General features: G+C 40.5%; 1 protein-coding gene across 4 annotated transcripts in view; it reads left to right on the forward strand.

Moving 5' to 3' along the window:
• The window catches only part of FSTL4 (follistatin like 4), a 775101-nt gene that overhangs the window by 715300 nt on the left and 33179 nt on the right, over nucleotides 1-26622 (forward strand). For 3 of the 4 annotated variants that reach the window (XM_073355595.1, XM_073355597.1, XM_073355596.1), the window contains 4 exons: nucleotides 7687-7807; nucleotides 20547-20708; nucleotides 21685-21819; nucleotides 23439-23465. In XM_073355595.1, coding sequence (XP_073211696.1) covers nucleotides 7687-7807; nucleotides 20547-20708; nucleotides 21685-21819; nucleotides 23439-23465 — 445 coding nt within the window. The remainder of the gene's footprint in view (nucleotides 1-7686; nucleotides 7808-20546; nucleotides 20709-21684; nucleotides 21820-23438; nucleotides 23466-26622) is intronic. The other variant, XM_078853995.1, reaches the window with a different exon arrangement.

Raw genomic sequence — 26622 nt, forward strand, 5'->3', positions numbered from 1 at the left:
ACTCTCCTGCTGGTGATAGCCCATCCAAAGTGACAACTCTCTACACAATGTGCATGATAATGAAGTTGGGCCATTTCCTGCACAAATCCAGGTGTTCTCACCCCCTCACCCCCCTCCCAAAAACCACACACACAAACTCACTATCCTGCTGGTAATAGCTCATCCAAAGTGACCACTCTCCCTACAATGTTCATGATAATCAAGGTGGGCCATTTCCAGCACAAATCCAGGTTTTCTCACCCCCCCCCCCACCCCCATACACACACAAACTCACTCTCCTGCTGGTAATAGCTCATCCAAACTGACCACTCTCCAAGTTTAAATCCAAGTTAAACCAGAACATCTGGGGGGGGGGGGTAGGAAAAAACAAGGGGAAATAGGCTACCTTGCATAATGACTTAGCCACTCCCAGTCTCTATTTAAGCCTAAATTAATAGTATCCAATTTGCAAATGAATTCCAATTCAGCAGTTTCTCGGTAGAGTCTGGATTTGAAGTTTTTTTGTTTTAAGATAGCGACCTTCATGTCTGTGATTGCGTGACCAGAGAGATTGAAGTGTTCTCCGACTGGTTTCCACGGTATGCATCCGATGAAGTGAGCTGTAGCTCACGAAAGCTCATGCTCAAATAAATTGGTTAGTCTCTAAGGTGCCACAAGTACTCCTTTTCTTTTTGCGAATACAGACTAACACGGCTGTTACTCTGAAACCTGTCTTTATGAATGTTATAATTCTTGACATCTGATTTGTGTCCATGTATTCTTGTACGTAGAGACTGTCCAGTTTGACCAATGTAAATGGCAGAGGGGCATTGCTGGCACATGATGGCATATATCACATTGGTTGATGTGCAGGTGAACGAGCCTCTGATAGTGTGGCTGATGTTATTAGGCCCTGTGATGGTGTCCCCTGAATAGATATGTGGGCACAGTTGGCAACGGGCTTTGTTGCAAGGATAAGTTCCTGGGTTAGTGGTTCTGTTGTGTGGTATGTGGTTGTTGGTGAGTATTTGCTTCAAGTTGCGGGGCTGTCTGTAGGCAAGGACTGGCCTGTCTCCCAAGATTTGTGAGAGTGTTGGGTCATCCTTTAGGATAGGTTGTAGATCCTTAATAATGCGTTGGAGGGGTTTTAGTTGGGGGCTGAAGGTGACGGCTAGTGGCGTTCTGTTATTTTCTTTGTTAGGTCTGTCCTGTAGCAGGTAACTTCTGGGAACTCTTCTGGCTCTATCAATCTGTTTCTTTACTTCCGCAGGTGGGTATTGTAGTTGTAAGAAAGCTTGACAGAGATCTTGTAGGTGTTTGTCTCTGTCTGAGGGGTTGGAGCAAATGCGGTTTTATCGCAGAGCTTGGCTGTAGATGATGGATCGTGTGGTGTGGTCAGGGTGAAAGCTGGAGGCATGCAGGTAGGAATAGCGGTCAGTAGGTTTCCGGTATAGGGTGGTGTTTATGTGACCATTGTTTATTAGCACTGTAGTGTCCAGGAAGTGGATCTCTTGTGTGGACTGGACCAGGCTGAGGTTGATGGTGGGATGGAAATTGTTGAAATCATGGTGGAATTGTGAATGAAATTGTTTCACCTGTGGCAAAATGTGAACTGGATTTACAAACAAAAGTTTACACTTCTTTAAATGTGATGTCTCAGAACCTTAGCAGATCGTGATATCAATGAATGTATTGGGAAGGAGAAGTAGGATAAATAAACATGCAAAATCTTGGTAATCAGTACAGATGGAAGGGAAATGGAACACAGAAAAGGCGTGTGTCATTTGTCTAGAGTAGTTTTGTTTTAAAATTGACTGTGTATGGTCATGACTTTAAGATTGCTAAATATAATAGCAGGCTCTGATCAATTTAAAACACTGGCTTTTAATTTTGCAAAGTTTGAATGTATCCAGAGAGTGAATTATCAATCCTTTTTTTGAAGGGTCCCTGCAAAATGTAAATGATACTCACAAGGAAGTACAGCATTTTTTATTTCCAAGAGGGGAAAAAGTGATACAGGTTGTAGAATAAGACAGTTTGCCCTCTGTCACGGCTTGAACTTATCAGTCATGAACCTGCTGAAAAACAAGGATTTTTACTAAAACATTTAACAGTTGTTTTATAATGAGATTATTAGAATGTACCACATACAAAGGCAACTTTAATTCTGTCATTACCTAACTTTCAATGCTTGACTTTTCAACCTACATAATGTTCTTCTGAGATAGGGTGGGTGCATGCATATCACCGTTCTAGGGCAAATGGCACCTTAGACCCCATTAGGTGCTTGGTTTCCTGTACCTCACTGCTGGAACCATGCAGTCCAGACACTTTTAGACTGGCTCTCTGGGAAGTAGTCTCCCTGTTTCTCAACCATGATAACGCAACAGGCCCAACTGTGTTAGGCACCTGTAAGCCCTTTGACTTCAGGGACCTGTGAGCTGATTAAAGTGACTCACAAAATGTCTCTTCAAAGCAAAGCATTATTTATTCATTCCCCCAAAAGGTCCAAGCACACAGAGCAAAGAGTAAAAACAATAAGCGATCTATATACATGAGTCTTAGTTACACTTTAATCTTTCCTAACAGCTTCTATAAGTTCCCCTCAGGTCAGCCAAACTCCATGTCTGGCTGGGAGGAGCAGACTGTCCTGCTTGCAGCATGTCCTCTGTCTGTGTGTTGCCTTGCGAGCTACAAGAGTGACTTCTGCTGTGTGCTCGCAAATAGAATGACCACTTTTTCAAAAGGCAAAAGCAGGACACATGCAAGACCCCCTACCCCCTTGCGCCTCCTCTTTCCCCTGGAGCCCCCAACCCCCACCTCCCCCCAAGGCTTTGTCCCTGCTCCTCCTCTTCCCCCTAAAGTCCCACTCCCTGGCCAGGTTGAAATCCAGAGCCAGGCCGTGCTAAGAGCCACCCAGCGACCATGTCCCTCTGTGGGGAGTCCTGGACCCTCCACCTGACCTAGGCAGGGGGCTGGGGGGCCCAAGAGCAGCCCCTGGCCTGTGTCTCCATCCGCCCCCCCCCCCCGGGCTCCCCACAACAGCCGGAGTTCCCTTAGTGTCTCTTAGTACTGCCCAGCTTCGGCTTTTGGACTGGTCAGGCATGGAGCCCCAGAGAGAGAGGAGGAGCGGGGAGAGGCCTTCTCGCGGGGGAGGGGGGAAAGAATAAGACCCACCTCAGGCCCCCCCACGACAGGAAGAGCCTCAGGCAGGTATGGAGTGGAGCCACAGGAAATCTGCAGTAATTCGGCTTGGGAATGGGACTTCAACTCTGCATTTCAGGAACATCTGCCCCGAATTGGGCGGGACAGTCACCCTAGCTCTCACTGGCAGTTCGTGGGCAGCCTTCCTTAGCTCACCCATACGCCTTCCCTTTTCTAGGCCTTGGGTCCTGTAATGGCTTAGTTCCCTTGATCTCCCTCTTCTCAGCCTTGGCAAAATGCTGTAGTCACCTCTTCATGGCTGTAAGTCTGCTATTGGGCTAGAGTGTTTGTGGGCATGCTCCTTGTCTAGGCCATTATTTTATCTTTCTTCCTTTGTTCTTTTAACAACCCCTTTTGGTCTAACTCCATAGCAAATGTATGCATCATATTCATAAACGGAACAGATATTTTCCCAGTTTGTTACAATGTGCATACGTAAATGTAAAATTCTGATGTACTAACTGATAAGGTCCATAGGGAAAAAACAGAGAAAACCATAAGATGCAAAAAGGAAAAAACAGTCATTAATGTTACAAAAATACGATGTTCTTTCTGTAGACAATATGGGATAGAATGGGATAATTCATTGGGATAGAATGTAATAATCCCAGGTTTTGATATCGGTCATCCTGAATAATGCTCTTATCTTCAGTCATGGGGATTTACTATATATGCATGACCGCCTACACACTGGAAATATTACCCCTCTATGTTTGACATTAAAATATGGTGTTATCTCAATCATATTTGATAAACTTATTTTTTAAGAATCAGAAAATAGCTTTTAAAAGTCAAAACCATGCTTTTAAGAAAAAAGCTTTTCTTAGAGGAACAATATATTAGAGGAGAGGAATAATAGTATAATCTTGCATCTGTTTGTTTTTGGAAGGATCTTTGCTTGTACTAATACATTTGTATGCATCAGAGAAAATATATCATCCATAAAAAGACAATTACAGAGCACCAACCAAGCGTTTCAAACATTATTCAGTAATGTCTATAAGGAAGCATCATTTGAAAGAAAGATTTTATTGTTTTGTTTTTCTATAACTTCATATAAATCATTCCATAAAAGTAGCCATCTTACTTTTATTGATCGAAACTCAATCTGAGCTGCATCTAGGATTAGCTTTCAAAAATGTTAAATATCCTGTATAATATGCAGTTTGCTTATCTGGTGCAATTTTTTTTTTTATTAACAATCGTTGCCACCTGGAGCTGAGTGAATGGTTGATTTTTTCGGTTTGGCCAGCAATCTGAAAAACCAGAAAATATTTGGTGTATGTATTTCTGTGTGTCCTTATAACCTTTACCCCAGTGGTTAAGATACTTGCCTGTGATTCAAGGGATTCAAGTGGGTTTGAATTCCCACTCTGGAGCAAGGACTTGAACTCAGATCTCCCCCTTCTCTGGTGAGGGCCCAAACTACCTGGCTATAGTCTATTTTGAGGTAGCTAGCTGTCAGTGTTGCATGTTGAAGCTGCTCTACCTTTTATAAATACATGAATATTCATTGAGCCAACAAGAGAGAGAATGACTCATAAGCCTGGTGGTTTGGGCACTCACTTGGGAGAGGTAACAGATGTGGATTCAAATCTTCTTTCTGCCACATTCAGAGGAGGAATTTGAATCTATTTTATATAGATTTACTTCTGTCTTTTAGATCTGTGGCCTGAGTTTGCCCTTTACCTTAGAAAGTCTCAGCACGTTGATTACCAAAGGCTATGTCTACCCTACATTGTACCCTACAATCAGTATAACTTATGACTAAATCAGCCCCCGAGTGACGTAAGTTACACCAATATAAGTGCCGGTGTAGACAGCACTATGTTGGTGGGAGAGCTTCTCCCACTGACATAGCTGCTGCCGCTCATGGAGGCTGGAGTAGTTGAGCAGGCCAGGAGAGCTCTTTCCCATTGGCTTAGAGCGGTTACATTAGAGATCTTACAGCGGCTCAAGTGCATCGGTGCAGCTGTGCTGCTGTAAACTCTAGTGTAGCTGTGCCCCAAGACAGACCTTTGCTTCAATACAAATGCAAGTTTTGGCCTAGTTTCCAGGAGTCATGCAATACAATTTTCTGAGTTGCATCTTGCATGTTATATTGTTAGACAGACATTTTTCCCTGAATACAGATTTATGATAGAAGAGTGATTGAGCTCAATGGGAATGATCAATGCACTATGCTTAGTAGCATTTGCAAGTTCAGGCCCTAACTTTCCATTAGCTATTTCCAATAGATCAGACTATACATTGTAAACTCTTAGGGTGACATTCTAGCACCATTGCAGTCAATGGCAAAACTCTCATTGACTTCACTGCGGCTTGGATTTCACCCTTAGGACCAAATTCTGAGTAGATGTTTGAAGGCAGACCAAAAATTGAAGGGGACACACAACTTTGTAAAGAAGCATTGGCAAAACCATAGTTTATGTGCTAAGGTCATGCTAGCAGAAACAACAGTAGCCACGTCCGCAGTTATTTCTGCCACCTGTGACGTTGTAGGCATCAAAGAGCATGATCTGGGACGAAGGGGCATGTTAGTCCCACTGGCAAGCTCCACTCATGCTTCACGCACTTCCTTATTCCATCTTGTAACGTGTACAAAACCTAACAGAGCTCCAGGGCCACCTTTTCACCCACTCATGGTCTGCCCTGTATTGATAGTGTACCCTCTTTGATGCTTGGTGTGGTTCAGGGACAGAGATTTAAAAGAGTCAGTTAGCAATATTTTTCTTTAAGCCCCAGCTTCTGGAATCAAGAGATTGAATGGGAATCTCAGCTTCCACCTTGTAATAAAGTCAGTTTCTAACCCTCATGGTTGCAGAGAAAAATCTTTATGAAGAAGGGAACCTTAGTGGCTCAGAAACCAGAAAACAAATAAAAAAAGACAAATAAACCAGAAAACAAAATAAATCTCATTATTTTAAAACCAATCTCATGACTGGAGGAGGGTAGGAGATCCTGACTCAATTTTTGAAACACTTGGGGTGGCAGTCCTGCAATGGGAGATGATAGAGCCCTCCTGCCCAGTAACTGTGGCTGGAAGGATCTGGATAAAGGACTTGCTCGGGGTAAAGTCTGCTGACTGCAAGACCTTAGCTTCCCTCAGCACCTCCAGGCCTGTGGTTTGGGGGGCAGCATTGGATGCATCTGTCCCATCCCTATGGAAACTTTCTCCACTGGTCCTGAACAAAGACACACATTTTGGCCTACATAGATTTCCACTGTTCTCACTTATATGAGGGTTTGACACATGTAACTCAGAATTTGGCCCCTTAACTAAATTTTGTATGTTTTCAAGATCATATCAAACAAACCAGATGGATTGTATTTTATTCTGAATGGGAGTATTTAAAAAGGCTGTCATAACGGATAAAACTTCCTGTGGGGATTTTCCTGTTGCACATTGCATATGCAGCTTTCCTTCGTCCAGCCACACTTGGAGTTTGGTCAAACATTCTTGGGTTTTAACCAGTGGAGTAATTTTGCATCCCTGTTTATTATTCATCCTGTTGTATTTATTTTGTATTCCTCTTATTACATAGCATGAAATTTTACTGTACTTCTCCAGCGAAATTCTGCAAAGGATTTCATTTAGCATGCTTCATGCATTGAGCTAATTAAGGAAAAATCATTCTTTGAGCTAATTAACTATGTTTTTTTACGTGTTTCCTTCTGGGTTTTGCATAAAAGTGTAAACATTTTAGAGCAGCAGAAGTCTGAATGCTAATGAAGAGAGAAAAGAAGCTGCTGTGTATATTGTTCCCCAATATAGTCCTGTTTGGGATCACTTGCAATAACTTGATAAGCAGAGCACAAGGGCAAAATATCCAGATACCCAAACCTAGCAACACAGACATGAGAATTCTCTGGAATAACTTTCATTTTAACTTACACATGGAGAAAATATAAGTAAAGCTGCTGCAGATGACAGCTAGGGAAAGGCACATAACCAATTAAAAATATCAAAACATTTTTGAAAGAAATGCTCTTTCTCCTTACCTCCTAACTAGGCTGTTTTTAAAATCCTTTTTGATATAAGGTGTTTTATAGATAACTGATAGTTTCAATTCTTTCTCATCGAGACTCTAGGTCAAGATGCACTGTGTTAGCGATCAGCATAGATCCAAACGGTCTTTAACTCACCCAGAAGTTAGAGATTGCTTTATAACCTTAGTAGACAGATATTAAATTCCACTATAAATTACTGATAGATGGCTGGAGACTGTCATCTTTTTACAAGCATCAAGCATCTTTTTAACACCAAGCAAAAAAGTTCACACTCAATTGAATTACTTTAGTTGCATCATCTTACTCATAAATTGTCACTCATTTCCTCCCACATACTGATTTATGCATTCCAAAATTTACTACTGAAAATTCAAGTTGTGTTGCCAAGTTGAGATCCTATCAAAACAAGCTGAAAAAGATAGCCTAGTCTTGTGTGACGTTTAAAATAAATTTGCTAAATAAGGCCTCTTTCTTGTCTTTGGTTACCTATAGGATTTTGGAGAAGATGATTCCCTCTACATCACCAAGGTAACAACTATTCACATGGGCAATTACACCTGTCACGCCTACGGCTATGAAGAGCTGTATCAGACCCACATCCTTCAGGTGAATGGTTAGTAAATGGCATATATGACAATCCACTGAAAACGTTCCTGTAAGCAATGCTGAATGTTAATCTTGTTCTCACAGAGTTATGAAATGGAGCATGTCGAATTTTCTCTGTAAAAGGAAAAAACACAGCTCTTGGTTTGCACATTCACATCATCATACTGTGCTATGTTAGTATTCGTTAGATATATCTAGCCTTATAGAGTTAGTTTTGCCTCCTAAAGCCTATCAGTCATTATAAAACAAACAAAATGTTTGGTAGTATACTATGGTATTTTCTTGTATTAAGCTGTAGTGCTTCACAGCATAGTGTGGACAAATGGCTATTTTTATCGGTAGGAGTATTACTTCAGATCACTAATTTCATATTTCAGAAACTGATTCCTGTTGTATTAAATAGTTTGGAATGCTTAAATAAATATACCATGATAGCACAATACTCTTAAAGCCAATTATTTGGTATAGGTCAGACTATCAGCTGGTGTAAATCAGCATAGTTCCATTGAGGCCAGTTTACACCAGCTAAGAATCTGGCTCTTTGGATTCCACAGTGAAGAGGAACTATTCAACAACACTGTGGAACTATTCAACAACTATAAACATCTTTCTGAGTGATCACGTAGGGACAGATTTTGACATTCTTACTCTGATGTAATAGCACCTTACTTCTTAAAGAGTGCTGTGGAGTAGATCTCCAGCAGAGAAGAGCTTATATTCACTTGTGAATCACCTTTTTGCTTTCCCAAGGCTAGTGGCTGGATTGGCCCCCAGCATAGTTTAAAACAGCATAAGAGCATTCTGCCCCAATTCCTCCTTGCCCTTAACTGTCCCATACCTGGAGGAAGGAGGAGTGAAAGAGTCAGCTCTTCACCACTGGCTAATCCTCGGCCGTCCCTTTAAGGCAACTGTCTGGCTGATCGGTGCTACTGAGGAACTGGTGGATCTGGCTCAGTGACTTCATTCATACACAGTGAGTAAGGTATATTCAACTTGAGCATCAGATTCAGACTTTGGCCCCACACATGGATATCCTTTAGAAGGCCCTTAGCTCCCCAACTCATGCAATGTAACAATTTGTTTAAACACTCTGGGCCTGATTTTCCAGAGCCTTTCCCCTGTGCCATCATTTACAAAGTGGATGTTACTTCCCCCATGTGCAAAGTGGATGTTACTACTACTGTCTGGATTTGATAGCGTTTCATATTCTCTTGGCACTGTTGAAAATGATCATTGTTAGTGCACAGACAGATACACTCTAGCTTCAGCCAATATATTAATTTGGCCAGAGAATCAAATTTTTTGCAAAATATAGCTGTGTTTACTCCACTCCACCTGAATGAATACTTGTGTGTCTGATATTTTAAGGGCTTTAGTTTTGTGGAAATATTTTGTCACAACAAATTATTTTTACAGGAGCATCCTTAATGAGCTGTGCACTTTCCAGACATTCAAAAAGAGACATAGCCTGAGAGCAGCGAAGGACAGAAAAATACAGACAGATCAGTAGGTGGAGGTTAAAGCAAAGTGAAATAATAAATAGGAATTTTTATGCAAGTCAACTAAAGCCATAGTTGGGCTCTTGGGAAACTTAAGTATGATCAGGGTAGGGGCCTTGTGGATAAGTTCAGGGAGGTCTGTCTCCAAGCTATCATCTGGTGGGCCAAGATACCCTGACCAACAAAGAAAAGTGGGATTGGGGAGGAGAGTAGTTCTCTTTTCTCTATGGCAAGTCTACAGATTTCTGGGGAGGTAAGCCACAGCCTGCAGCCAGCTGTCCCCAAGCTCAGTATCTTTTTCTTCAACATATCTCCACTGCTACAATGATCACCATCCCCCACAACACACCTTTCAAGATCTGTGGGTCCTACACATGCCTAACATGTGATATACCTCATCCAATGCACTAAATGCCCCAATAATAACTATGTGGGTGAAACCAGACAACCATTATGCTCTCAAATGAACTCACACAGGAAAATAATAAGACAAAAATAGCCTATCACCTGTGGGTGAACACTTTTCACAAAGCAATCACTCTATATCTGCCCTATTAGTCCCCATGCTCCAAGGAAACCTGCACAACACTTTCAGAAGATGAGCTGAGAGCTCAAATTCATAAGTTTGCTAGACACTAAAAATCATGGTCTTAATAAAGACTGTGGATTTATGGCTTATTACAACAATCTGTAATCCACTAACCCTCTTTTTTGTCCTATGACTCCAAGGATGTTAAAGGCCACTTCACCTTGAATGGTCCCTTAGAATATGTGCTAACTTCTTATACTAAATTATCTGTTCCACCTTGTATTTAGCTGTGACACCCTAAGTTCCTTTTCCAAACCTGAAGAAGAGCTCTGTGTAGCTTAAAAGCATGTTCCTCTCACCAACAGAAGTTGGTCCAGTAAAAGATATTACCTCAACCACTTTGTCTATATTTTTCCCAGCATTGTTTGTATCTTCACCTGCCTTTTTCTGGAGCTGTTTTTTCCCTGGGTAACTGCTTCATTCTTCCAGAAGGTTGCCTCATCTTCCTTTCATCTTCTCAGAATGAGCTGGTTTGGTTTATGTAGGCCCAGCCGTCTCTGAAAGATTGTTTAACTGGACTCAGGTGCTTTTTTTTTCTTCCTCCCCTTCCCCTGCAAATGACAGTTCATTCTGTTGCAAGATCATACAACACACAGGGGCAGGCCAAATGGAAGGAGCTTGCAGGTCGTTTGACTGGAATCTATCCTAATGTTTATGGACAATAATTTCTCATCTTTTGGTATGGTAACTTGCAATGTCTTAGAATAAAGATAACTAGAATGAGTGAGAATAGGTTTCCTTTCTCAAAATGTTACTTGTGAGATGACTGGCAGGTGGGAAAAAAGCAGACTAACAACGTAATCTTTTGTACATTATATGATGTATTATGAGCTTTGAATGGAGTTTAGTTGGCAGGCAACAATGTAGACTTTGTCATTACTTAGAATTCAAGGCCCAAAGGCTTTTGAAACTAAAACCTAAATGCAAAGATTAAAGGAAGTGGGATTTTTCAGTCAGTGGCTCTAATGAGAGGCATACTCAAGCTTGTCTCTCAGATGTAACTTGTTGGGAGGGATGTGTGGTATTTGTGGATGAACGTGCTGGGTGGGGGAGAGTTTTGCAGATTAGCTCTGAAGTTTTTCTTATCGAAAGGAGGGCTTCACATTACAACTTTCATCTTCGTTTGCCTTGTAATGTTGTAAAGTGCCCTCCCCAAATACTAATATTAAAGTCATGTGCACTCATGTCAAAGAGAACCACAAGTTTGACCTAGTAATACTCTAGTCTGTAGAAATCTTTGACTTACACAGTGTCCCGTATTCCCATGTGAGCTCTTGAGCTTTGCAAAGCTGCTTTGTTGTAGTTCTTAATGTGCTTGGCTACTCTCCCACATCATTAAAACTCTGCTTTTATACTTGAGTGATTACTTGTTGCAGCATCTGATGTTGGGGCAATGGAACAAAAACTGATGACAGAAATATGCTGCTTCATCAAAAGAAGACATTGTGGGGGTCCCAAGACACAGTACATCTCAGGAATTTCTTGTCTTTTTACTTAACAGTTAGGGAGAAATTCTGGAAATTCCCCAGGGAAGCAGAGAAGAGGAAAGGAGCAGAACTGTAGCTGCTGAGTTGAGATCCCATGAGTCATTCTGCCTACATGGGTACTTGCAGGCAGAATGGCTTAGGAGTGCCAGGGTACTGCACTCAGCAACAGCAATGCTTCAGAAGAGGGTAGCATGTGATTCCCACTGCCCTGCACCTGCTGCTGCTTGCAGTGAAACACGTAGGTAGGAGGCTTGAATCTTGATTGCGCTCACAACCCAAATGATTGCACACCTTTGGAGCCATGAAGCTCCACCAGGTAAACCCGCTGTACCCCTCATGCCCATAGGCAGAGGGGGAATGTTAGAAGCAGTCAGATATGTCAGTGATGTCTTATATGTACCTATTTAAACCAGTGGTTTAAACCTCATGATTTGAGGACTTCAATAGCTCCACGTGCTGCCCCCGCCCCGAGCACCAGCTCCACCCTCCCATTGCTTGGTTCCCAGCCAATGGGAACTGGGGGGCGGTGCCTGCGGGCGAAAGCTGTACGGAGCCGCTTGCACACCTCCACCTAGGAGCCGGACCTGCTGCTGGCTGTTGCAGTCCATGGTGCCAGTACAGGTGGGAAGCCTGCCTCTGCAGCCCTGCTGCACCGTTGACTGGGAGCCACTGGAGGTAAGGCCCCAATCCCCTGCCCCAGCCCTGAGCACCCCCAAACCCGGAGCCCCCTCCTACACCCAAAACTCCTTATCCCCAACCTCACCCCAGAGCTGCAGCCCCAGTTCAGAGCCCTGACCCCCACTCCCGCACCCAAACCCCCAGCCCCAGCCCAGAGCCCCTCTCACACCCCAAATCCCTCATCCCCATCCTCATCCAGTGGGTCATGGGCATCAACAATTTTCTTCAGCTGGGTCACCAGAAAAAAAGTTTGAACACCACTGATTTAAACTCTTCATGGTAGCTCCCTGCACCCTTCTACTGCAACTCTAGCATACTAGAGATGGGCAGAGAAAGATAATTCCATTCCACAGAGGATTCTGATATTCTGAAATTTGGTTTTGTCCCAGTTTGGGAAAATAACCCCAAATCCTGGAATTTCTCCATGAAAGGCAATGGAACCTTGATGCTGGGTCAGTCCCTCATGGGACCCGGGAACCCTCAGATCCTGAAAGTGTGGGCTTCCAAGGAATCATAGGCTGCTGAAGACTCAGGCACACAAGCTAGAAGGAAAACCTGCCTGGCAGGCTGGTTTCTGCCATAACCCAGCCTGGGTTCCATAAGAACTTAATTGAAATTAAACTGTCCCCATGGAACTTTTTGATTTTTGACAAATCAGCAAATTCAAAATGAGAAAAATATTTAGCTGGTATATTTGCAACTGACTCTATTCATGACCACAATGCAGCCCGAAGGGAATATTTGAACCACTGACATTTTTCCTGTTACAAAACCCAAATCCCTACAGATGGTAATACCCAAGGAGGTAATACCTCAGAAATATGAAGTGTATTCTTTTTGAGAAAACCATGATAGAAAGGGGCATCGAAACATTGCAGTGTATTTGGCCTCAGTCTGTTGCAACTGAATGCTTTACAACACATCTGGTTTATTAAAGCAGTGAAGATGCATTTAACTGTAAGTAGACAAAGAAACAACGTTCCTCATCCTTCCAGGTTTAATGACCATTTTTAAGGTATTTTCGAAGACTATTATTGATACATCCTAAATAGTATTTTGGCTGAAGCTAAATTAAGTGGAAAAACAATATCCTCAAATTTACGCTCTGGGTTGATGGGGTCTGAATAATCAAATGTAATGTAATAGTGCTATGTGGTTGGTCTTCGTTTGTCTGGATTAGGATTATTGATAAAGCAACACACTTTTGTGAAAAAGCAGAAGGTTCTGAAGGATCCTAATGAAAAGAAAGGTGGCAATCTCTTGAGCACCTGCCTAAATCAGCAGCCGGTAATACTGTTAGCAGGATGGAAGCAGGGGGGGATGAAGTTGTTTCTTCAAGGGCACATGTGGTACTTAGTATATTTGCAGGCCTTCATGTCCTCTTTCAGATCTCATTTGGCAATATCAGCAAGCAACAAAGAAAGGAACAAACTTATGTTCTGCTCTGCTACTCTAAATCATTCCACGATTAACATGCCAGGCCGGTTTTGTATTATTTCTTTCCTTTGCACTCAGTCAGTCATTGCTTTCCTATTTAATGATGTGTTGATTTAACACATCCCCTGTCACATCCTGGCACATATATGCAACAGTTCTAAATGCATAGTTACAACTATACCCAATAAGCATGCGCAGTTCCAGTTTTCAAAACATGTTTCCTCTGTTCTTTTTCTCCACTTAATTTTATACAAGGAAATGCCTTTGGCCCCAGTGTATACTCCATCCAACCAGAAACACCAATCTTCTGATTAACTTCAGGAATCTCCTTTGTCTCTTTTAGGAATGTAACATTGCCATGTGATGCCACATTGATTAGGTTAAAGATAGGCATGAATCATGAAGTTCAGATCCTAATCCAGATCCAAACATCTCCCAAAGTTAAATGTTGTTCAAATGCAGGGTTTAGTTTCGGGCCGATCTCTGTTAGTTAAATGTATTACAGGATAATCTCATTTATTGCAAATCCACCTCTGGAAACGTTTCATTTCACCCAACCACGTTAATAAACTGTTCACACTAGTTCCCTTTTTGTCACAGTGAAGATGGCTGCATTCCAGAGAGAATGTCACTGTCTGAAGACAAAGATCCTTTCCAGAATCTCATTTGAATCTTAGAATAAACATAGGTTTAGTTTCACATTACTGCTAATTGTAACACAATGTTTCCCTTTCTATCCAAATATATATGAGCAAAAGAAAGAAAAACATGTTTCCTCAGGCCTCTCTTTCAATTATTTGATTGGTTTTCTACTTCATTAGGTCAGATAATTTTGTTTTGCCTCTAATGACACACCACACATATACTTCCATTACAGGAAGCTTCAGCTGTAAGATATATTAATGGTTCTATGGCTTTGTAGCATGCTGTTAGGCTCTTTTGTTGTTGCTTTTGACCCAACCATGCTTCAAAGACGTTATTGTTCTTGACACAAATCCACAAAGGGACTTAGGGGCTGTAATGCTCAGCATTGCAGCATCAAGCTTTTAAATGCTTAGCCACCCAGTGGACTCCATGAACCCTGGATGAGGCATGGGGAAAGAGAATTGTCTAAGAATGGGATCCACCAAAGCCAGCACTTCAGATGGGGAGCAACCTAACACAGCCAATAGCAAATGCTGAGGAGAGGGATGTGTCCTCCTAAACCTGATCCCCATGCCTAAGAAATTAGGTACCTAAGTTTGAGCTGGAGGGAAGTGCCTATTTTCTCTTGAGATCCAGAGCCGTGGACCTCTCCTGAAGTCTGGTGCCTAAGCTGTGTCTTGTAAGAATAGCAGAGACAATACTTAACTCCATACAAACTAGCTGGTTGAGGGGGCGAAGGGGTAGCGGGGGGGGGGGCTCCCTTATAACCTTTATTCCAAAGGTAAGGCCACTCACCTGGGATGCTGGCACCCCAATTCAATTCCCCCCTCTGCCTGATGAGGAGAAAGGATTTCAGTTTGGGTTTCCTACCTCCCCAGTGAGTGCCCTAGCCACAGGACTAATGAGTCAGTCTCAGTCTCTCTCTGGCTCAGTGCATGTTTATTTATTAATGGAGCAGCTTCAACAGGAGTTGAATATCCCATAGTTCCACCTCGGAATATCCCATAGTTCCACGTCCTGGATGAGTGCCTTAACCATTGGGTTAAAGGCTATAAGAGAGTCCTACTCTATCACCCGCACCCCCCACCAGCACATTTTGTCTGAAGTTAGGCATGCTCTGAGAACGCCTATTGGGTGAGGCCCCACAGGTGAGATAGGCAGGGCAACATCTAGTATACCTACTTTGAGGATCTGCTGGGGCTTAGGCCTCACGCTCCAGAACAAAGGCAGCAGTGCATATACCCAGAGGCAGAAACCCTAAGCACCTCAAGAACTTTAACAGCAGAAATGTAGTCAACTCCAGGGTTAGGTGGCACCCTACAGGGCTTTTGAGGATCATGGTGGATGTGGGCCTTTGTCTTCTTGTTTTTGTAATCCGAGGCTTGGGGACCTCAGTGCAATGTTTAGCTGCATTTTTCTTAACATCAGCCCCTGGGTGCAGGCTAATGGTTTCATAACTTTGCAGTTCTGTAAATGATTCCCAAGGATCTCAGAGCACTTCACAGGCATTAATGAATGAAGACTCAGACCTATGACGTAGTAAGCATTGTCCCCATTTTACGTAGGCAGAAACAGGGCACAGACAATTTGAATGACTTATCCAGGGTCAAGCAGAAAGTCAGTGGCAGAGCCGGGAATGAAACCCGCATTTCCTGACTTCCAGTTTAGACTGTGAGTCCCCTCTCATAGGAAACATCAAGGGTGGTATATGGTTAGCATTTCCACATATGCAGTATTAATATGGCTTGGGGGGAACTGATCAGCATTCACATCACACTCCCCATTGGTACCTAGCCCAGACCAGGGAAGCTAATGATCCAACCAGCAGACCAAATTCAGTGATGAATCGTGATCACATTTTACCTAAGGCACACTTAGAAATACCACCAATGACATGGTCAAAGAGTTTATTAACAGTGAAATGTAAATAAAGTCTGATGCTAGTTTTGATGTGTATGCATAAGAAAGCTAGTACAAGGAAGGATATACGGGCTTGGATAAACTATGTCAGCTAACATCCTTTATGCCACAAGCATAAAGGCACCTGCCACAAAAATCTCAACACCATATGTAGTGGCTATGTGGCACATGTAACGTGTGATCTGATGTGTCTGTATCTCATGATTTGTATAGCAGTGGCAAAAGCAGAGAGCAAATATACATACACTAGCTTGCTCCTAATGTCTTATGAAGAAATGAACATGCTGAAGGATCTAAAATTAAAACCAATCCATCCACATTGTCCTTGCAAATAGATCTTTGATAGGAAGAGTACTTGGAAATGTTTTTTCTTTTCCATTTCCTGAAATCACATGAAAATTCTGTACTGCATATGTTGAGTTTAGTGGGAGAAAAAGCAGTTTATCATTTCTAACAAAAAGATTTTGCTGAGGATAAAGACACTTGTAAAATTGTAATCAGCTACAAAAACTGATAGTTTGCAAATCAAGAGACCGCTGGGTGTAGAGAATAATTTTCCTTTGTTTCTATGCTCTGAAAAACATCAGCATAACTCACAATAATGTGTTCCTTGAATACAGTTTCCATAGGTAGTTGGCTCTTCAGCTCAATTATGAGGATCCTCTAGGAGAATTTGCCAGCAGTGGAGACATGTTTTGAACAATGCAATGTTTTGTTGTGTGGCATTTAACTGAAAAGAGAGAGGGCTGCAGAGCCTTTTCATTTGCGAACTGAAAGAATTAAAACATATGAGGAATGATTAATCCATTCATTAAAATAATCACTAAAGCACATATATACTGTAGCAGCAATGTATTGCTTTGGGGCTTGATTTGGTCATCCTTATTCATAGCGACTTGCACCTTATTACTGTGAGCTCTTCTACAGAAATGAATGGGTCTACTCACAACGTAAGACGGCATGAGTAAGGATGGCAGAATCAGGCCCTTTGCAGACAAGTCTATTTAGCGAATCTCTCTATTGCATGAGTCCTGTTCCTTTACAACTTTGTTTAATATAATGGCATTTTTATGTTGCCTTTTGCTGTAGACATAGTATCATTTTGGAGATATATATTCACAAAGGGAAATGGCAAACTATAGTCCATATATTCCAAAGTCTTACGCTGATATCTTTGCCAGTTTAAGAACAAATGTGCTTACCTGGACAGTACTAATTTGTAGCAAGGACAATAGAAGTGCAGTCTGTAGTTTACCGGTTATCATAAACCAGTTGCACATAATGACTTGCCTGTATAATGAATTAGGATGAGAAACGAGAAAGGCAATAAATGTTAAAATGGGGCCAGAGGAAGCAAAGTGTGGGGAAAAATCAGGAGTAGATGCTCTCTATTTTGAAGGTGAGAGAGTAATGTGATTCCCTTATTAACCATTCTGAGAAAGATGTGCAGCAGGCCATAATTTCAAATTAAGCCAGTTTTAGTGTAGTACATTGATTCAGTGCCTAGGATACCTAGTGGCTACATTTGGCAGTGTAAATTTGTTCTAGTCTCTGGTTGCTAATAAAGTACGTGAATGCCTTTAATCCAAGTAAGCAACGTGAAGAAATAGGAAGATCCAAGTAACCTCTGCTTTGTTCATTAGTACCCTGTTCATAGAGGGCTTAAACATGCACCTTTGAAGTCAGTGAGAGTTTTGTCATTAACTTAAATGGGAATTGGATAAATCCCCGAATGATGTAGTACAATAGAGTACAATGACACCTAATCAATCTACACAGCTTTTGTGAGTGGTAACTAGGTAATATTCAGAAAGTGCTATGAATGTGTTAAAGAATGATTGCTTGAGACAGCACCACTAGATTTAGGGTAAGATTTTCACATGCACCTCAGTGACTTAGGAGTTTAAGTCCCATTTTCAAAAGTGAATTAGGCCCAGATTTTTAAAGGTATCTCAGTGTTTCTTTTCTCAGCATTGCAACACTTAACTGACTTGGGAGCGAAAGTCTTGTTTTCAGAAGTGAGGTACTTAAGAGCTTAAATCCCGTTAACTTTCAGTGAAACTCAGGCTTCTAAAGGGCAGATTTTCAAAGGCATTTAGGCACCTGACAAAGAAGATTGGTGCCTAGTGGGCTTTTCAAAATGCTTGTGTGCCAGTTGACAGGTGTCTAACTTGCTTAGGTGCTTTTGAAAGTCCGGCAAGGCAACTATCTGCATGGAGGCTAAATACCTTAGCAAATCTAGCCCTTAGGAATCAAAACAAACCTCATTGACTGTCATGGGACTTAGGCTTCTTAGATGCTTTTGAAAATGGGATTTAAGCTCCTAAATCACTTTGGCTCTTTCGAAAATGTTACCCTTTGTGTGTCTCCATGAAACAAACACTGCACTCCAGGTCTTCATAAAAGTTCAGTGAGGTGATTATGTATTTCACAGGTGGGAACACTGAATCAGAGAACTTTAAAGGGTTTGTTGAAAGCTACATGGGGAATTGATATCAAGACTGGGGTTGCTGCTCAGGAGTTTCTGGCTTGCAGCCTACTGATGAGACCAGTAAGTCTCAGCTTTGTTAAGTAGTGTGCCTTTATCTAACCCTAAGGCTTTGCATTAAACAAAAGAAATCCAGCAATTGCCATGCCAAAATAAAATCTGAAATCATCAGACATGCTTGGAGATCCCTATCACAACAGTGTCCTTTGAGCAGTCAAAAGTTAAAAGGCCGTTTGAGCAGGAAATGGGCTGAAAAAACCCAGGATAATTTATATTAGAAAATATGTATCTTTCCTATCCTATGGCTTGATCCTACACCCACGGAAGTCAATGGGAGCTTTGCCATTGATTTTAATAGGAGGAGGATTAAGTCAAATGCCAATAAATCCATTTGTTTAGGAACTGCACCCTTCTAATGTTAATTGACTAAAACTAAGCTTGCTTTTTATAGTAGCCTCTACACACAGCTCTCTTGAAATATGAAATCTAAACCATTTTATACCTCTAGACAGACTATGATTAGTAGACATGGCAGGGTCAGAAACTAAGCTTGTCAGTCTGGTTAAAAGTACTTGTGGTTTGTGTTACTTATTGCCATGGATGACAGGGCACTAATGGTGCACTGTGCTTTTTTATGAATAGGAAATAAAATGAATCTAAATACCCAATGCATAGGTAGACTCTAAAAACATTCCTTTGTTGTAAATTCTGGAGTGGCTTTTTTTCTTCATTGCCTCTAGTCACTTGAACAGTCTTTTTCAAATCCATAAAATCAGACTTGAAGCCTTGCTTTCATGTCTGACTCCATTGAAAAGATTACTCAGGGGTGATAACTCAATACCCATTTTAGGTACCTAGTAGGCAAGGGAAAGAGAATGGAATCTTCTCTCACTAGTTATGCTCATCAAAAAGAAGCTTTAAGGAGCGTGGTGTTGAACTTAATTACTAGAACTGCCCCAAGACAGATATCAAGCACCCTAACAAGCCGTAGATAAGGTTCATTTGGTGGTGTTTCCTTCTATACCAGCTGTTAGATGAAGGTACTTTTATCATCCTGGGGCCTATGCATCCTACAGAATTGCGAGTCTTTAAACTGTTACTTCATTGACTCCCAAAATTTCCTATCTGAAAAACTAAATAATTAAAAACTTAAAAACACTTATGAAATTATTTTAAAATATTTAAACATACCAGAGTAGATAGTGAAGGAATGGTTAATGGGTAATACTAAGGTTTGTTGAATTGAGCAATGATCGCAACATGACTCAAAATCAATTAACTTGTTTGAAATTGTAATATAATTAGTAGTTCTTCCAATCAGTACACAAATGCTTCCTGCAAGAGCCTGTCAATTTTTTGATACCTTCCAACTTAATCAATAATTTATAAATAGCCTACTTGCTCAGAATCTTATGTAGTAAATATTTAAGCAATTTTATTTTAATTCATTCTTAATAATTAAAAATATTGAATAGTTGTGTGCCTTTTGTTGAATAAGTGCAGGCAGAGAATCCAATTCTGCTCCCACCAATTTCAGGGCAATGTTTCCAGTTTGTTAGAGAGCAAGATCGTTAGGCCCTGAGCCAGCAAAGCATTTCAGCACATACTTAACTTTAAGCACATGAGTAATCCCCTTAGGTCCCAATGCGACTCTCATTGAAGCTGATGGGAGTCTTTCCAATAACTTCAGTCGGAGTTGGTTTAAGGCCTTAGTGAACAAAAAAATCAAAGGTGATTTGACTACAAAATCAGATTCAAGGATAACCTCTTGAAGTTAATTTTGGAGCATTTTTGTTTTGATTCAGTCAACAGAATACAGTAATGATTTTTCTACACTGCAACCTTAACTCTAGTTTACAATGGAAAAGAGAATGTTGTTTATTTCACAATCCTTTGGATCAGGCTTTTTCTACAACAGAGATCAAAGTCAGTGGATTACAAAGCACAAAGAGAAATGACAATTGACAGGTTAGTTTAAAATCACCAATTCCTTATTTCCACAGTGCCACCAGTGATTCGTGTATATCCCGAAACTCAGGCACAGGAACCTGGCGTATCCGCAAGTCTCAAATGTCACGCAGAAGGCATTCCTAATCCCAGAATTACCTGGCTAAAAAATGGCATTGATATCATGCCAAAATTATCCAAACAACTAACACTCCTAGGTAAGGACAGAATTCTGGCTAACTTATGTACTGTTAAAAAAAAAGGAATTAAATGGTTTATGTTGTACCTAAAAATAGATGTTCTTTTTCTTTTGCTGTCACAAAAGTATGAAAATTATGTTCCATGACCTCTGTTCTTTTTTTCTATCTCTTTCTCCAGTGACTTTTCCATAAAGTACAATGTTGCTTGGTATAAACAATAACAGCATTCTATTAAAACACAGTGTACCTGATTCTCCACTGCTTCGCTCATGGTTTAAATCAGGGACAATCAGAAAGGCAATATATTACATTCACTTTGTACAGGTGTAAATGACTACACAAGATGCAAGTCTATTGAGAATCAGGCTCAGACTCATGTATCTCCCTTTTCAGATTAACATCTGCAAATGAAATTATTTCTCATTGCTAATTTTAGACCCCCATTTTTAAAAGCTAACAGCGAGCAGGATCATGTGTAAATTGTACTTGCAATAGAAATATAACGAAACGAGACCTCACCTAACACACGGTTAAAAGGGTATTTTAAATGATAGTGCATTATAGGAGAACTACACAATAGGTGGGATTGTGTAGAAAACATTCACACCCTCTGCTAAAATGGTGAAAAATCAGCTTTTCATTGGTTTGATGAAAAAAATGTGTAGTATTTGTATTATTTTGTGCACCAAAAAAAAGGGGGAATTTTACAAAGTTTTACTCGAGGCAAATAAGTGAGATGTTGCATTCTGTTTGGGTGTGGAATTTCACTTTATTTCTTTGTGGTAAGTCTGTATTTGACACTAGGAAAAGAAAACACTTCCATCTTCTAGCAATCCACAAACTCTTCAAAATCTCAGTTTAAACATGGAAAATATTCACAGGTAAAAACTTGTCATTTTGCAAGCCTGTAATGACAAGCCTCTTTAGGAAGCTAGGGCATTTGAACAGCTGTGTTATCACAGTGAGGAACAGTTTATGGATGTCTTCGTTGCAGCAAATGGAAGTGAACTTCATATCAGTAGTGTTCGATATGAAGACACCGGTGCCTATACATGCATTGCTAAAAATGAAGTGGGAGTGGATGAGGACATATCGTCTCTCTTCATCGAAGATTCAGCCAGGAAGACTCGTAAGCTTAATTTTTCCTTTATCTTTTTAGGAACCCACTGTTTATTTTTGTTCTAATGCTATGTGGTTTATCTGAAGTTACCATTTCCCCTCTTTAGTTTTAATCATTGTGTACCTGAACACATTCAATGGAAATGTTGCCTTAGTAAGGATTTACACGAAGAGGCCTAACCTGAATGTAATCTGCTTTGTGTTCTTTAGTCCACTAAAATAAGCATCACATATTTGCAATTACAACTTGGTCCTGGAATCAGTCCACACAATCTGTGGAACTCCCATTGAAGCTAGGGTGAATTCTGCCCACATAGTGATTACAGAATCAGGCTCTATTTTGAGAAGATATCACATGAGGTATGATAGACGACTTACTGTATCACATCGTTGAGGGTCTTTTGTGTGTTAGGGTTGTGTTGAGATATAAGCATAGATAGCTTTACTAAAGTAACACATTGCTAATATTTTTGGCTGTAAAAGACTACAACCCAGAGATTTCTTCTAACGATTGCCTGATTTTAAAAATGAAATTTCATTGTTCTGTTTGTACAGACTTTTCCTTTTTCAAGACAATTAATACTCAAAATAGACAAATATTGGATGCCTAGAATAGTGATCTGTGAAACTGTTTTAACTTTAAGGGATGTCATCAGTTCAGATTGCTTGAATTTTTTCGTGTTCCTGTATCACATTGAAAAGAAGCAAAATGGGTTTTAAAATATTAAGATTATTTTCCATAACAAAGACAAATATTTTGCCATCCAAATCTTAGCCACTATCTTCAGTTAGAGTGCAGCAGTGTTATATTAGCACTACCCAACATGAAATTGCAATATCGGAAGAGCTGATTGGTTGCCACTTTGGGGTAATTCTCCAGAGTGCTTCTGCAAATGACGCTTCTAAAGGTTCTGCAGATTGTACAGGTGTGGGCTGCTTAGGTCACCTCCCAAAAATACACCACATTCTGAATTAGATGTTAACAATAGATACGCACACTCATGGCAATACTTGGTTCATTTAGTAGAATTGTGTATTCTTGCAAATATCAGTCACTTTCACTTGAACCTTTGGGCAAGGGAAATTATATCCTGGTGAGAAATAATTTGAAATATTACAAACTGAAATTCAATTAATATACCTAAGGATGTTGTTTGAATCCTAACTGTTGTTGCATAACATTTCCAGGGGAAGCATTTTGTTGGTATAACTATCTCTTCTAGGCTTCAGAAAGATGTTATAATTGCTTAATGAAAATGTACAGGAAATCACTGTCTGTACCATACCTACAATTACATTCAGGAGAACATTTTGTACATCAAGGCTTGATCCTACAGTCTTGGTGCAGGCAAAACTCACATTCATTGTAATGGGAATTTTACCAGTGCAAGGACTGCAGGACTCTCCCACAAGGAGAAGTTTGACTTTGGAAATGTCTATTTTTCCTGATGTTTTATTCAAATTAAATACTTTGCCTGGATGAATGCTATGAAGTTTTCACAAATTAAAGAGTTCACTTAAAATCAGAGTATTAATTCAGTTAACTGCTACAATGAAAATTTTGACATTGTATGTTTTTTTTTCTTTTCTTGATTATTTTCTGGCTTTCCCAATTTTCTGATGCTGCAGTTGCAAACATACTGTGGCGAGAGGAAGGTACTGCAGTAAAGTTGTTTTGTTGTAGTGATAATGTGCTTGTCTGCTTCAATAATTCCATAATGGGCCATTCTCCACTGACTTGCCACTAACTTTATCAGCTCTCACGGTTGTCTGATTAAGCTTCATATAATATATGTCACTTTCGTGATCTAAATCCTGGACATAATCCCTTTGATTTTTTTTCCCTATAAAATAATAGGTGATCATGATACATTTGAAATTCTTGATTTGGCAGAAACAATCACTAATGCAATTTAATGTCAGATTCTTAGCAAATATCAATAGCTTAACAGAATTTCCAGAACAACTATGATCTCAATTTATTGCAAATGAACAAATGTAAGATATAAATTCAGTATGTTCCATTTTTAAACATGTGGTTCATGTTGTTCTAGGCCTGTTCTTTACTAGTACAGTATGTACAACTGTTTATGTAAACCACACACACCCACTGCTTGTGTTCATATGTGTTGGGTGAAACCATAGTTATTGCTCCCTCCAATCCTTTAAAGATATGCGGGGCACAGGACGCCTCATTTCTTCTTGTTTTAATTGGCAATTAAGAACTCTAATCTGATCAGATTTATAGTGTGTCCTGCACAAGGTCAAAATTTCTGTAACTTGAAGGCTAAATTAGAGGAAAAAAGCATCCTAAGTAGCTAATGGACTCAAACTCCTTTAGGAGACACTTGTGGCCAATATTTGATTTGATCTTGTGTGTAGTACTGTAGTTATGTGCAAAAATTGGTATTAATATATCTACATACTGATTTGCATATGCTATGGCAGTAAATGAATATGCAAAAGTATCTAAACAGTTGTGCCCCAACTGGATATTTTACAGTTTATCCACTTGCATACGTAGTTATGGCAACTGCATGCACAAATGTGGACATTTGGCTCTGTGCACTTTTTGGATCTTGCATGGATCTTGCATATGTGCACTGGAAAAATTGGCCCCTGGACTATAAAACACCTGCTAAAAAGATGTGAATGGTGGGGGTTTTTTTTAAAGTTCAGTCATAAGCTGGCATTGCATTGGGTGCAGGCTTAATTTGTGTAGCTTCCACACAAGGAAGCCTAGATCATACTAGGCTACTAGCATTATGGATCGAGACTTCACCAGTGAATACATTGTACTTGAGCAATTTCCTTAATGTATCTGGCACAAGCATCCTTTCCTTCTGCCATCAGGCAAAGCATATATTTCCATCCTACCAGCTGAGAGTATGAGGACCACTTCACACCCGGTCCTCTACATATGCAAAGAGAGGATCTTACTGCTTCACTTGGCTTAGGGCTTTTTGTTTTGCTTTGGCTTTGCCCTCAGGATTTTAGAGGCATAAGGAGAGTGACAGTTTTCAGTGACCTCTAGTTCTTCATCTTGCATATGAACACCCAGAGAGTATCCACTGTCCCATTCTCTCCAGTAGTGCTGATGGCATATGTGTAAAAGCATTAGGTTTTGGGTCATTAGAAGTGGCAGGATCACTAACTTGAGCAGATTGTCCTGAGACAGTTGTTCCCTATTCCCAACTCAGCACCAGCTACTGTGTAATACACAATGATGGAGATTGTTTCTCCACTGCTGAGCTTCATGTAAATTGCACTGTGGGCATTTAGATTTGCTCTATTCGAGTGTATAGTTTGCTCAGATCTGAAATTGCTGTTGAATTAAATCAGTCAAGCGTCACCTATGTAATGGTGCATGGTTGTTTATATACTGTGTATCCCATGTTCTACCTTAAAGATCCTCGAGGGGAGGGGTTGAGATAACTTTACATAGAATAAGCAGACAGAAAAGTGTAGGAATAAAGGAATTAAAGGAATACGTAAAGTTGAATAATAGTTCTACTAAATACAGTGTAGTTACTGTAAACTGATCAGAATCAAACCTGCACATTTCTAAATTAAATTCTGAATTTTAGAGGGAGAAACAGTGCTTGTGATAGCAGATTTACTATCAATGTTCCTGAAATAACTGTGTGTTTAGAATACGATTATATAAATCTTTCCCTCCATATTAGAAATTAAGTTGTAAAATATTCGATCTGCAAATTCATTGTAGAGAAAGGAGCTAATTTAGTGAGATAAAACTTGGCAAAGAGAAAAGGCTGGATGAGAGAGAGGGCTTTTTGGGTTTTTTTTTTTACATTTAATTTAACTTATTTTTCCTCGCTGTTAAAATTAAAGCTGGTGATTTAATAAATATTATTAACCAAAAGGATGGGTACAGCTGAGTCCATTAAGGCAGTGGTTCTCAACTGTGGTCCACTGCTTGTTCAGGGAAAGCCCCTGGCGCACCAGGCCGGTTTGTTTACCTGCCGCGTCCTCAGGTTCGGCCCATCGCAGCTCCCACTGGCTGCGGTTCACCTCTCCAGGCTAATGGGGACTGCAGAAAGCGGCGTGAGCCAAGGGACGTCCTGGCCGCCCTTCCCGCAGCCCCCATTGGCCGGACAGAGCGAACCACAGCCAGTGGGAGCCGCAATCGGCCGGACCTACGGACGCGGCAGGTAAACAAACCGGCCCAGCGCTCCAGGGGCTTTCCCTGAACAAGCTGAGAACCGCTGCATTAAGGTGATCAAATTCTCATGTTGTCATATTACAATAAATTAGATATTGCAGTAAACTAATGATGTGAGTTAATGACTGTATGTTGTGCTGCATGAAGCAAGCTTTTTGCTTTAAATCAGAGTTAAAATAATTACAGTTGATCATTGAAAGAGGGCTATATTTTCAAAAGTTTTCATGTACACAACTATAACCCAGTTATATAATGAGTGCACACAGCATTCTCAGCCAGTTTCACATAGAATTGAAAATATATGCAATAATTAATGCTTTTATGTGCATATATCTTGTACAGTGAAAATAGTGGATGGAAGAGTGGGTGGCTCAGATATAGAATTAATCGTCACACTATTTTCAAAGCTGGAATACTTTTCATTATGTCTGGGGCAAGGGAGGACAGGGAGAGCACACAAATAATCATCAGTATTATAGATGAAAGCCTTGTATTACCAGTTTTAGCTATTTAAATGCTTCAATCAATTTGGATTAGAATGAGGAAAACCATTACATGGATTGCCCTATTGACACCGATTGGACCATTCCTTTGTGTAAACCAGTCAGGACTGAGGTGCACGTTTTTGAT

This window comes from Lepidochelys kempii, chromosome 8 (assembly GCF_965140285.1).
Source record: "Lepidochelys kempii isolate rLepKem1 chromosome 8, rLepKem1.hap1, whole genome shotgun sequence".
Classification (NCBI taxonomy): domain Eukaryota; kingdom Metazoa; phylum Chordata; order Testudines; family Cheloniidae; genus Lepidochelys; species Lepidochelys kempii.